The 12,651-nt window shown below is 36.3% G+C and overlaps 2 protein-coding genes across 2 annotated transcripts; both read left to right on the top strand.

Annotated features, from left to right (window-relative positions):
• Positions 1-401: 401 nt before the first annotated feature.
• Positions 402-6,453, top strand: LOC143461036 (putative inactive caspase B). Its single transcript, XM_076958779.1, has 13 exons — positions 402-573; positions 1,475-1,557; positions 1,655-1,732; positions 2,138-2,224; positions 3,004-3,048; positions 3,276-3,373; positions 3,453-3,617; positions 3,902-3,998; positions 4,172-4,300; positions 4,439-4,507; positions 4,671-4,757; positions 4,916-5,022; positions 5,674-6,453. The coding sequence occupies exons 1-13, from the start codon at positions 569-571 to the stop codon at positions 5,782-5,784; spliced, it is 1,161 nt and encodes a 386-aa protein (XP_076814894.1). The 5' UTR covers positions 402-568; the 3' UTR covers positions 5,785-6,453.
• Positions 6,454-9,101: 2,648 nt separating this feature from the next.
• Positions 9,102-12,247, top strand: LOC143459016 (dnaJ homolog subfamily B member 4-like). The gene is made up of 4 exons (XM_076955963.1): positions 9,102-9,735; positions 9,886-10,014; positions 11,097-11,249; positions 11,382-12,247. The coding sequence occupies exons 1-4, from the start codon at positions 9,226-9,228 to the stop codon at positions 11,607-11,609; spliced, it is 1,020 nt and encodes a 339-aa protein (XP_076812078.1). The 5' UTR covers positions 9,102-9,225; the 3' UTR covers positions 11,610-12,247.
• Positions 12,248-12,651: the final 404 nt, after the last annotated feature.

Here is a 12,651-nt window from a genome sequence, read left to right as displayed (position 1 = left end):
TAAAGTTTACTGTCTTAGCAATGAAATTGCGTCGACTTGCTGTTAGCTAACTCTTCGGATTCTATGTCTATTGCTACGTCATAAACGAAATGCTGGCCTAAATACAAGAAAAAGAGAGAAACGTTCATAAACGGTACTCTTGGTAGCCTTTACAATTTTTTTGGAATTTTACAATTCGGCTAGAAGAGCCACAAAAAACATGCCGGCGAGCCGCAGTTTGCCCACCACTGTACTATAACTTGTGGTGTAGTAGATTTTTTTGGAAATACATTTTTGCTTGAGTAATTAATGTGACTACTTTGACCACCACTGGCTGTAGATAATCTCAACTACTAACACTTAGATAAACAAGCAATTTAGTTGCATGCAACTAACTTTATCTGTGAAAAAGTAACAATATCAAAAAAAGGCAGGTCTAACTGATTTAATTGATTTGATTTAACTGAATTGATTCAAGGCCAACTTGTTTTAGTACTTACATTAAATAAAACTTTAGTGGATCTGTTTGTTTCTGTAAAACTGAAAATTTTACACCTCTCCTACAGAAGAAGCTTTTAAGTTATCTGCAATGAGGTAAAAAAACATTATTTGACTTATTTCGTTGTCCTGTTTACATTCATTGCTGAATTTTTATTTTCTGTATCGTAACTGTAAATATAGATCATATTTGCTGTAGCAGCCAGGGCAACCCTAAGGCTGATGAAAGCGATGCCACCGCATTGGACGCCGCGCTTTTTGGAGGCGCACGAAATGCAAAAATGTTTTGTCGGTAGCGCATCTAAACATTGAATCAACAATAAAAGGTCCCTCTGAAAAAAATTTGCCATGTATTGAAAACTATTTTAAAGAGTGGCAACGGTCGCGAGCACAGCTACAGATGATAACTTGACAATAAAGTGCTAGCATGTTGTTTTTGTTCAATATGAATTTGCTAAACCGGTAGCACTATTAATAAGTAAGTAACATGTGATTGTATTTCTTGTCTAAACAGCTCGCTTAAGAACCGCACTGAATACTTCATGTACGGCCCATGGGTTTGGTATGTTCTAAATTCTTAGTTTTGTTTCCTGGGTACTTCAAGCCAAAGCAAAGAAATGTTAGCTAGCTATACGTCGCTATAGTATCACGTCACAAACGTAATCCTCGATTCACAAAAGGCTAAGGCACCTGGTAATTCATTGCTAGCTTTTATTTCAAGCTTATATGCAAATCAGGGCGCTTGTCACTTTATCGCTCATTCAAACGCTATTAGGTCGATGCTTCTCCTTATAAATGCGGTTACAATCCTCAAGACAGCTTGTAAAACATATGTATACCTATATGCCATAAATCATGTGAATCATGGACTACAAAATACAAGAAAGAATATGCAGAAAGTCTCGCTTCAGTTTTATTTTGGGTCCTTGGAGAAGATTCATAAAGTAAATCGACATTAGTTTTTCAAGTTTGATAACTTGCTTTATTTTCACTGCAGTAACAAACCTAAAGTCAAAGTGAGCGGAAATGTCTGCGATAACTCCAACATTATAGCTGGCGCACATGGCCCTGTTACTATCGGTGAGTTTTTGCATAAATTAGGCTACATACATAATAAGACTTCCCACTTTCGCTATTCTTCGTTTCATTCTTGTGACTGGTGATTGTTGTTTTGCAGACCAAAGCAAAAGAAGCGGAGTTGATATCAACAATTCTGGTAAAATGACTGTCGGTGATGTAATAGCAGGAAACTCAAGTAATTATAAAAACAACTTTTAATTTTAGAAAATAACAAATGAATTTAATTAACTTAATTTTAACGCCGGGAACTTGCAAAGATTTTTGTCTCACCGCGTTGAAAAAATTTATGTTCAATAAAAGTTTACGGTCATGAAAGTTCAGGAATCTCTGATTTCATCTGATTTATTTTATTTGACTGCTGCGTATCTATGACGCATGACGTACATGACGTGTATATATACGAAGTAATAACCTTGTTCAGCACAACACATTTGCTGGCATCCATGTTACTGGAGGCCCGCGGTGCGACTTGCCCAGCCCGGCGAAAACTTATCAGAAAACGGAAGTTTTGGATATTTCGATATTTCTTCACCTAGGGTTAGGACTTTGTATGTAAATACGAAACATTTTTATACAACAGGAAAAAGGATCATCAAGCAAGGGGCGGGTAGTTACTATCAGGAGGGATCGTCACGTGATGTCTCAATACATAATTCTGCTGCTTCTGGTGAGGATTTGAATTTGAAACATGTATAAATGAAATTGGGTCAAAAAACTGTTGATAACTGTAGTGTAGGTCTACATACATACAGTACAGTACTTACACTGTAATTACAACATGATATTGACTGTTACAAAGATACAGCAGTTTTTGTGGCTCCTTTTTATACTGATAAGCATGGAGACCAATCCAGCAACATTTCTGTTTGACTGATGTGTCAGTTGGATGATGTTTCAAAGTAGTGATTAATTTTGACATAAAAGCGACACAAAACCTGGAAAATTTTCTTTTGCAGTATATAATGATAATTCAAAAACAAAAGAGTCATCGATCAGAAGGATAATGCTAACAACTGAAGAGTTATGAATTTAGGGCAGTTGCCACAACCGCTCTAATGTTTGTTAATGGTACCTTTCGAGTTACTAACCACTGATTTCCAAATGCCTGTTACACGTCCATTCAACCATTTTGACAGAGTAAATTTATTTTAAAGGTGTCTATTGTAGTAGTTAAAAATAAATAATCCAAGCTCTAATTGTTTTCGAGTGTGGAAGAAGTTTTCTGGAAGATTCCCTATACTACACAGTACACACCATGTAAAAACATTTGTAGTTTGAACGTTAAATAAAAGTTTCCCTCTTATTTTATTAACCATGAGTTTTTATTTCCCCAAAAGTAAATTAAAAAATACTCCAGTTCCTTTTGGGAAGCGACATCTTCGAGAATCATCAACCGCAGGTTTATTTTATTTTTAGTTGAATTAAATCTTACATTTTATGGATTAGGGTCATCTGAATCAAGGTCGACGAAGCAAAGAAAGTTGAGTGAAGGTAAAACTGAAACATATGCTTTAAAACATATCAAGTTAAACTTTTATTTATTGTCGAGAGCAAAATTTTGTTCAGTTATTTCTTGCCTTTCTTGTTTTTGACGCTATAGGCTATTTATGGAAAACATTTTGTTCATAAAAAACTAAAAAATAAATTTTAGTTAAAGTTTATTATTTTCATTTATTTTTGTTATTTTATTTTAATTTATTATTTTGAATCTTCTGCAGATTTTAAATTTCTGGATGGTTCCTATCCTGGACCGGACGACATTGACGTCAAACCGTGCACGAACCCCTCTTACCAGAAACACTTCGAAGATAATGATGTGAACTATTGTTTTCCTTTCGTGGTGTTAGGCTTGTTAATTTAAACTTTCCTAAAATATAGCCATTTGATGATTTTAGATATACCCGGTTCGACATCGTGGTAAAAGCCGAGCGTTGATTATAAACAACATAAATTTTGAAAACCGAATCAGGAATGGAGCCAATAAAGACACAACGATGGTTGATAGACTTCTACAACAACTTGGATTTCAAGTGGACTTAAATGAAGATCTTTGTAAAGAAGTAAGTGTCTAATTTAGTCTTTATAACATATTTGGCTATAATGTTTAAATTTAAAAGCTTTTACGTTATAGACTCGTATTCAGTACAAATGGAAGGTGTTATTGTAGCAATTTCTTTTCCTTATAACTATCAAAAGCATGCTTCTATGCCGCTGCATAACCTCTCTCAATCAATGTTCAATGCTTGTTCACGTTCAAGTGCGGAAACGTTGGGGTGTACCATAGAAATCATTTGCTTAATCAACGGTGTGTTAAGGATATTAATTGGTTATGTTGTTCATCAAGGAAATTGAGGAAGTAGTAACCAATTTCATCAAAGATTTATCGAAGCACAATGATGCAGCAATGAGCTTGGTGTATATTGGATCTCATGGCGGACAAGGTTAATGAGAACTTGTGCTTTTGTAATTCGTCTTTAAAAAACTGAATTAATAATTATAAATTAAATTGAAACCAATAATAACTATTTCGAGCTGCTTCATCAGCTGTCCGTACTTAAGTAACGAAACGTATTTTCCACGTTTTTGTAGCTGTTAAAACGTGTATTTTTCTTAGAAAACAACAGGGATTATTTTCGATCCGTAGACGAGGAAAAAATTTTCATGGAAGACTTGTGCAAAAAGTTTATGGTGTGCCACGAGTTTGCCGGGAAACCAAAGATATTCTTTCTTCAGTTTTGCCGTAGTATGTACAAAAACGTAACAAGCAAAAAATTGATACTGCTGGGGTTTAAATCATTTATCTATTTTTGCTAATATTTCTGAGGTGTTAAGAATAATTTGCAAATGGAAAACAGAAATATTTTTGCTTTGTTTGTCATAGATTCTCCACAGTCACGTGACTCCGATGAAGATGGAGATTGTGACGGTGCTTACGAGTTCAACACATTGAGTAAGTTACTATTCACTTGTAATTTAATGCAGTGATATTTGTTTACAATCTCAAGTTCTTCTTCAAGACCAAATAAGCTAATTTTGCCATGAATTTATTTGGGCTGAGTTTGTATGGTAGACTTTGTCTACAAATCAATTTCTTCAAAAGGTATTGTTTTCAGAATGGTTAAAGAATGAAACGGAAGCAGACGATGACAGCACTGCACTGGATAAAGCTGATGTTTTGCTTTCTTTTGCAACTGCTAAAGGTAAACCGACCAGTGTACTTATTTGCAAAAAGTTTTTCGCCTGTATTTAATCAATAAGTATGGGGCTAGTTTGGTAAGATAAACAAATAATCAACTGTATTTCACCTTTTCATTACGTTTTGGCAAAACATTTATTTCCTAAAGTAAATTTGTTTAAGGTGACAAAGCGTACCGAGATGGGAACGGCTCTTGGTATACAGCTGCGTTATGTAAAGTTATGATGAAATATGCCAAACAGAAAGATTTGGCAGATATGCTTTGTAAGGCGAGTCTACTAGGCCTATATACCTTAAAGCTATATAAACTATATAAATCCTCATAATTAGGGCTTTGGAGCAGGCGTAAATGTTAAATTGTTCCAACTCCAGCTCCGGAGCTCCCTTTTAACATAAATTAGCTCCATCTCCAGCTCCGGAGCTCATTGATACCACTGCTCCGGCTCCATTACATCAAAAACTGAGGTTTAATGATGAACGCTCAATTTGGAATATCCAACGTTTCAAAATAATCACAAACAAAACAACACAATTAATGAACAGAAAACATTTCATTTACCGTCGGTTGCAGCTATGAACATGTGACTGCTCTGCTGTCAAATCTGTCATATCATATCTGCTGGCGCCAAAGAGGCAACAATTCTTAATTTTATGAAGAGTTTCTGTTAAATTATGTGAATTCAGCCAATAGTAGTAGCATATAGCATCTTATGAAATACATCGGACGCTGAGCTATTTTTAAAACAACTGGCTCCAGCTACTGTTCCAGCTCCATTTGAATATTTCTCGTTGAGCTTCAGTCCCAGCTCCAGCTCCGTTGAAAATGCATGGTTCCGGGGCTCCGGCTCCAAAGCAATGCTCACAATGCTTTAATTTTGAGTGTAAAGCTGAATATGTTTTCAAATACTTTAAATTTTTAGGTCAATGAAGAAGTTCGCCAAAAGAACAAGACCATCGTACAAGTTACTCAGTTTGAGTCCACTCTTTCCAAGCAAGTTAAATTCTTTCCAGGCAGCTCTCATTCGCCTTAACTAGCGCTGACGTCACACGTCACCATGGTTACACCCTTACCAGAAAAAGGAAGAGTTTGATTTTTTTTATATATTTGCTAGTGTACTTAAATGTTCCAAAATTACTCAAGCAAAAGTGTGGAGGCAATTTCGAATGCTGTGCTGGAGATACTAATTGTGATACTAATTAATAATTTTACATTCCTCTCTGTTTGTGCTGCGTGGCCAAGCTGGAGATACCTAATTGAACATGCAGTGTGTGAAATTTTATGATAGGGACAGTTTTAAAGGAAAATAAGTTATTTTTTTCTTTGCAGATAAAGAGTTCTTTCTCTTTTTTAGAGTTTTCTGCCACTTTCTAGTTCATATTAAAGTTGTTTCATTTTGAATGAGAATTCTGTAGCCTATGCTTGTTTCTCAGCAAAGGCCCAGACTTTCCGTGTCTTTCCGTTTGAAGTTCCAGATTTGTGTAACTGTATAACTTATAACGAATATATGTGTAACGACAACTTATTTCGTCACATTGATTATTGTAGTTAACTCACGTATCAACCAAAGCAGTAACCTACTGAGCTACACAGCGCGACTCGAGATTTCATGTATGTTTGTATTATTATGCGCATACAGCATTTGCATCGATCCAACATCAGTGTTGTATCTCTGAAAGAATAAATGGGGGTTTGCTGTCAAGTTGGTATGGAGTTGTATCCAAATGTATATAAAAATGGTAATTAAATGAGACAAAGCAAAAAAAAGTAAGACATCGCGATTCCCAAACAAAAAACGGGTGATCCCCCACCATTGCACCACCGCCCAACATGTAGCCTACCTCGCAGTACTGATATGTATGTGTGCATTACGTAATCATGTAGCCTAATGCAGCAGGCATTGCAGAAGCATGCAAAACCTAATGTATACTGCTTGCGTACAGAACATCGGGGTTGGATTTTGTGTGGACTAGTAAGTGAATATTTTGATTGTGCGTTTTGTTTGTAATTATCATTAAAGTTCGTAAATATGCTCAAATGTAATAAAACCATAGAATGCTAACAACCATAAAAGGCTCATAGGTGTCTGTTTTTATATGCCGTAAAATTCGTCACGCATGGTTGCGCCTAATTCTTATAGCTTATAGAATAGACTATGTTTTCCGTATGATCGTGCTTACGACACAGTCATGACAACGCGCCACATCTTTATGTGTGCTGTATTCATTAAACATTTTGCCTATCATTTTTTATTTGTGAATTCTGGAGTTTTGTCGGACCTACAATGTAGAGAACGCTGCATGAACCTAAACATGGTACTCGAGTAGATAAAATTTGGGAACAACTGCACTAAAGGACTCGCCCTATTTTGATTTCTTGGTTTTACGTTTAATTGTTTTTTTGCGGCTTTGATCGGCCGGATCGTAATGTATAACGGAGTCATTATGTTACGCAAAGCTATATTTGTATTATTATGTAAAGATCGGCATAAAGATTACGATTGTAAGTTTGAAATAAAGCAGAGGATTGTATAAGCACAATATTCTGCTGCATTTCTATCGCTTACTATCACTTACACTGTAAGTGGTGTAAATCGACTCTTACAAGTACTTTCTCTATATCCACCAGTTCACCATGTCGTTCCCAGGCACATGTGTGTTGACACAGCGACGCACCTCTGGTTATACTTATAGCGCATATCACTCGAAAACTACACGTCGTAAAAAACTGGGTTTTTACGAGAAAACAGAAAAATTCTTTGGCTTTTGGTTCGTTGCACGACACTAATATGTTGTGGAAAGCACACCTTGTCCAAAACGCCAAACTGTACACCCAGTTCAGGTCTTCCTTTATATCTTTATCTTGACGCGCTCCCGCTGGTTTGCATTTTATGCGTGTTAGGAGCAGCATAAAATCTGGAAAAGAAAAATGAGAAAGTAGATCAATGCGAGAGCGCGGCATACAACTGCCCAGAGAGAAACCGCCTCCTGTGTGAAATGCGATGAATAGATCTCTTCTCTCGCGAAAGCTAGCGGCAATTATTAATTTTGACAACACGACCTAAATATCAACAAGCGAATAATTAAAGCTAGGTCAACGTAGAAGGCAGCAAGCAGCACTTTGATATAAATATTTCACAAAATACAAAACCGAATTTTATCAAAGTTGCCAAGCCCGTTAAATTTCAGAAAAAGTCATATAATCGCAGCCATTTTTATCAAGAAATACTAAGAAATACAAATCAAAGTTTTTTTAAGCACAGTTGATCAAGAAAGGGACCTGAAATTTTACCGCTATCCAACTGCCATGCCAAAGCGTTTGTTGAATGTAGGCTACATTCAGTATCAAAATGTGGCAAGTGTAACTAATGTAGAAAATATAGTTAATGCAACTAATGTAATTAGCAAAAGTAACAAAAAATACCCAATTACGATTATCTACATTTGTTGCATTTTGGCATTTAAAGTTGCCTAAAATTAATGAAATCCTCGCAGTGGCGAATTTTGCTCATCATACATTTATTTCAAGAAATGTAATTTTAGAGATTGAATTATTTCCATTCGTTTAATTCACTTATATGCTGAACGTATGTATACTGTATGTTCAAATGTTGAATTAGGTATTTTTGTTTATTAAAGCAAGCGTCAATAAGTTCGTCTTTTGTTTCTTAGTGTTTAATTTCTATGTATTTACGCCCGAGTGACCGCGGTAATAATTTTGTTTATGGTGAAAATCTATGAACCGTTTTACAATTATGACGCAAACTCGACGTCACGACATCTTCTCGAAACTTCTGGCTCTTGAGAGGTCATTCTGGAGCTAAGCAGACAGAAAGAAAAGAGCACGCTGCAGTTGTTACGATAATATTCGAAGCGGCAGCTGTTAATTACATTAGGCAAGCATTTTGCTAGAGCTATGTTTAGCTTGGTCAAACTTTTGCTGTAATAACTTCAGCTGAGACCAGGACCTTCTGGTATATGCTTGAAATATTAATATCAGACTGGAAGAATAGGATTAGCCACTGTAACTTAAATACCACAGCCTAGGTCTGTAAGTTGTTTCCAGTGAAATACGCTAGCCTGTGATGACAGCCTAGCAAAAAAACTATGATAATAACAGTGCTTTGTTGTGGAGCTGGACTACTGTAGGTGGAGCTCAGCTCTGATATTTTCCTGAACGATTTTGGTCTTTGTCATTTTTCAATTAACTGAATACTGTTCTGCTTTAGGTTGTATTTATTTGGTCCGACGCAAAAGTGCACAAAAAATGAAATATACTGTCACAATTAGGTAGCAAGGCATTAGCCTTGTAGAAAACATTTCCTCTTTACTCAAACCTTATTTTTTGGACAGTGGTTAACACTTGGATTTGATTTCTTGTATTTTTAGATAATTTTCAAAGCGTACAGCTTATTGCCGTGTGTTCAATATTTTCTGTCTATTTGTATACTTCTGTGATCCTAGTTTCTATACAAATGATGGGCAAAGATTACTATAAGGTTCTCGGAATCTCAAACGATGCTTCAGAGAGCGAGATCAAGAAGGCTTATCGCAAAATGGCCTTGAAATATCACCCTGACAAGAACAAAAGCCCCGGGGCAGAAGAAAAATTTAAGGAAATTGCGGAGGCATATGAAGTTTTAATCGATCCTAACAAACGTAAAATCTACGATCTTCGAGGTGAACAAGGCTTGCGCAATGGCGCTGATGGTGGTGGATCTGAAGATTTTAACTACATGTTTCACGGAGATCCGAGAGCAACATTCGAAGCGTTTTTTGGCAATGCAAGTCCATTTTCTAACTTCTTTGGCGGTGGCATGGATGATGAAATGATGTTTGACGACGGCGAGTCTTTTCATCCAGGCGGTTTCGGTATGTTCGGTAACCATAGTTTCCATCCCCATCACATGCCACAACATGTGAGTGAACAACGTAGTTTTAAACGCCCATTGCAACAAGACCCTCCGATACAAAGAGACTTAAAGGTAATTCACTTCACTGCTCTACATAAGTTACTTGGGCTATGCTCATACAGTATATACTTTGCATTTGCACTCTAGTTTTGTTGAAGCTTTTAACATTTTCAACAGCTACATTCATGCTTTTAATCATTTATTTTGTTCACACATTTATAGGTTTCGTTGGAAGACATTAACCGAGGTTGTACAAAGAAAATGAAAATAACTCGAAAAAGACTTGGCCACGATGGCTATTCAGTGCGTGAGGACAAAATCCTAACAATAGATGTGAAGAAAGGTTGGAAGGTGAGCGTTACATTGCTGTTCTGTTGATAAATGTAATGTAAAACTTAACCAAAAAGACTAATCATACTTTATAGTTAATTACTAGGGCAACCAAAAGTCAATATGGTCAATTTTTTAACCTGCCCAGAATGTTATCAAACAAACACAAAACAATTTTCAGCTTTGTACGACGTGTGGTATAGAAGTTATTAGGTCAAATAAAGTCAAAATGTTACGTTAGGTCAAAATACGGTCAAATTGTTTCTTTAGGTCTTTTTTTTAGGTCAAAATCTATTAAACTTGTAATTTTGTAACCATTTTGTAATATTATTCTTCCGTTTTTCTCTTTTCTTGTACCGCAAACAATTCCAGTGCCGCAAATTTTACTTACAACCAAAGCTACAAAGAGAGGAAAGGCTTTTCAGCGCGTTTGGTGACGTCACGATGTGACGGCATTGCATTTGAAACTGCAAGTTGTCAATCTTAATACGCAGAAACGAAAAAAAGTCAACACTAGAAAAGCATTTTGTCATTTTTAAATGCAGCTTTAGATTAGAAAGTTGCTGTAGACAGTGTAGAGACTATCAGTATAGCGTTTTTCAAAATGAGGTCAAAATTTAAACGTTTTAGGTCAAAATGAGGTCAAAATTTGAAAATTTAAAAGTCAAAATTTAAACTTTTTAGGTCAAAAAACTGGTTGCCCTATAATAATTACTAATAATATCGTTTTGGTTAAGTTTTGCTATTCTATTAGATCAGCGTGGTCCAACTTCTTTTCATCGCGGGCCAAAATCAAAAAAATTTTTTATCTTGTGGGCCAATGTTTTTAAATTAGAACTGTAGAAATATGAAATTAGAACTGAAGAACAATGTGACATTGATATTAGAACTGAAATTAGAATAGTTCAAAATTTAGCTATTAAATGCTGATCAATGTGACATCTGCGGTCGAGGTTCTTCCTCGACAAGAGCGACTATCAAAGCTGACTATCAGTTCGCGGGCCAAAAAATCGGTGCTCGCGGGCCAACTTTGGCCCGCGGGCCTGCAGTTGGACCACGCTGTATTAGATGCTGATTATTTCATATGATTGTTATTATTGCAGGAAGGGACAAAGATAACATTTCCCCGTGAGGGAGATGAAAGGTCTGGAACAATTCCATCTGATATTGTCTTCACCATCAAAGACTTACCACACAAGGACTTCAAACGTGATGGGAGTAACATAATCTGTAATAAGAAGGTTACGCTACGGGAGGTAAGACAATTTAAATACTATTATAACTTAGTATTAAACGATAGTTTGAAACCTACAGACTGTTTTTTCTTGCAAAGACGCTGATATCTGTAGTGGTAATTTTGCTCTTCATGTTATTCTTTTACTTTTCAGGCGTTGACTGGAGTCACAACAAAGATACCTAGATTAGAAGGTCCTCCACTGACTCTTCCCTGTTTCGATATCATCAAACCTGGAGCGCAGAAGAGGCTTAAAGGGGAAGGTCTTCCTCTTCCCAAGCAGCCCAATCGACGAGGAGACCTCATTGTACAATTTGACGTCGAGTTTCCAGATTATTTAACCTCTAGCCAAAAGAGTGGTTTAAGAGACTGCTTGCCGTGACCATTGACCATGCTGAGAACGTTTTATCAAGTGTGCAATAAATTCTGCCTCAAGTTGCTTGCCACAGCAGGTCAGGGTACAGATAGGTGATCGTGGATGGAATGAGAATGGACAAGAGGTGATTCAGCTACCTGTCACTCTAGCAATAACTTCGACATATAAGGTGTATTGAAATGATTAATGCGTTAAATATTCAATTGATTTGCTTCCTTGGTGTGAATACTTGCCCCAGATGTTAGCTATGGTGTCGGTAACATAGGCTTGTTTTAATTATCTGTCGTGTGTTCTTCGTTTGATTTCGGGCAAGTGTTTTTAAAACTTAATTTGTTACAGTATACACCATGTACTGTTTTAAATACATTCGGCCATAGACCTAATTTTGTTTCCATACAACAGAATTTGCGCGATCAATTTCACTACTGTTTTTAATGCGATATCAAGCGTCCATATTTATTTTATCATTACATGCCGCACTCTGTCTTATAGTATTTTCATATTGATATTAATCCTCGTTTAACCTCCTTCAAGTGCATCATTCGCCGTTCATACGAATAGTGTTTTTATTGTGTTGCATGTAACTGCGAGTTCATGTTCTCTCCTCTTCCGCCGATATGAAATAAAATGCTATAAAACCATAATTAATGTATATTTAGTTGTTCGTCAAGTCTATGCGCAGCTTCTAGAAAACAATTTTAGTGGGGTGAAAGATACAAATTATTTTATTTTTAGTTATAAAGTTCTGGAAAGATTGGCCCAGGTACATGCGATTTGTCGCAGACCTAGACTGACGGTAATAATACATGAGCAAAATTACTCACCGCGAAGTGTCGCTGCCGAGTTATAATATGTAGGGCAAACCCAAACCACACTCAACAATCCAACCAACGGCGGTTGTGTCATGGTTTGTATTTTGAATGTGTTTTAGAACGCCATGCAGCATGCAGTAATGAACAAGCGCAGACTAATAAATGACACTGCTTCAGTGCATCGATATATTTTATCTTGCTCAGGTAAAGCATGCACGCAAGTAATTAACGCCCAA

Source organism: Clavelina lepadiformis, chromosome 5, assembly GCF_947623445.1.
Source record: "Clavelina lepadiformis chromosome 5, kaClaLepa1.1, whole genome shotgun sequence".
NCBI lineage: Eukaryota > Metazoa > Chordata > Ascidiacea > Aplousobranchia > Clavelinidae > Clavelina > Clavelina lepadiformis.
Note: the sequence above shows the minus strand (reverse complement) of the source record. Positions and strands in the feature narration are given on the sequence as shown.

What these genes read in the sequence shown, in the direction of transcription:
- LOC143461036 (XM_076958779.1), top strand. An exon ending in TGGATCTCATGGCGGACAAG is followed by an intron (nt 3,999 to 4,171) that starts GTTAATGAGAAC and finishes TATTTTTCTTAG; the next exon opens with AAAACAACAGGGATTATTTT. An exon ending in CTTTCTTCAGTTTTGCCGTA is followed by an intron (nt 4,301 to 4,438) that starts GTATGTACAAAA and finishes TGTTTGTCATAG; the next exon opens with ATTCTCCACAGTCACGTGAC.
- LOC143459016 (XM_076955963.1), top strand. Translation starts at nt 9,226, where the DNA reads ATGATGGGCAAAGATTACTATAAGGTTCTCGGAATCTCAAACGATGCT. An exon ending in CGATACAAAGAGACTTAAAG is followed by an intron (nt 9,736 to 9,885) that starts GTAATTCACTTC and finishes ACACATTTATAG; the next exon opens with GTTTCGTTGGAAGACATTAA. An exon ending in AGAAGGTTACGCTACGGGAG is followed by an intron (nt 11,250 to 11,381) that starts GTAAGACAATTT and finishes TTTACTTTTCAG; the next exon opens with GCGTTGACTGGAGTCACAAC.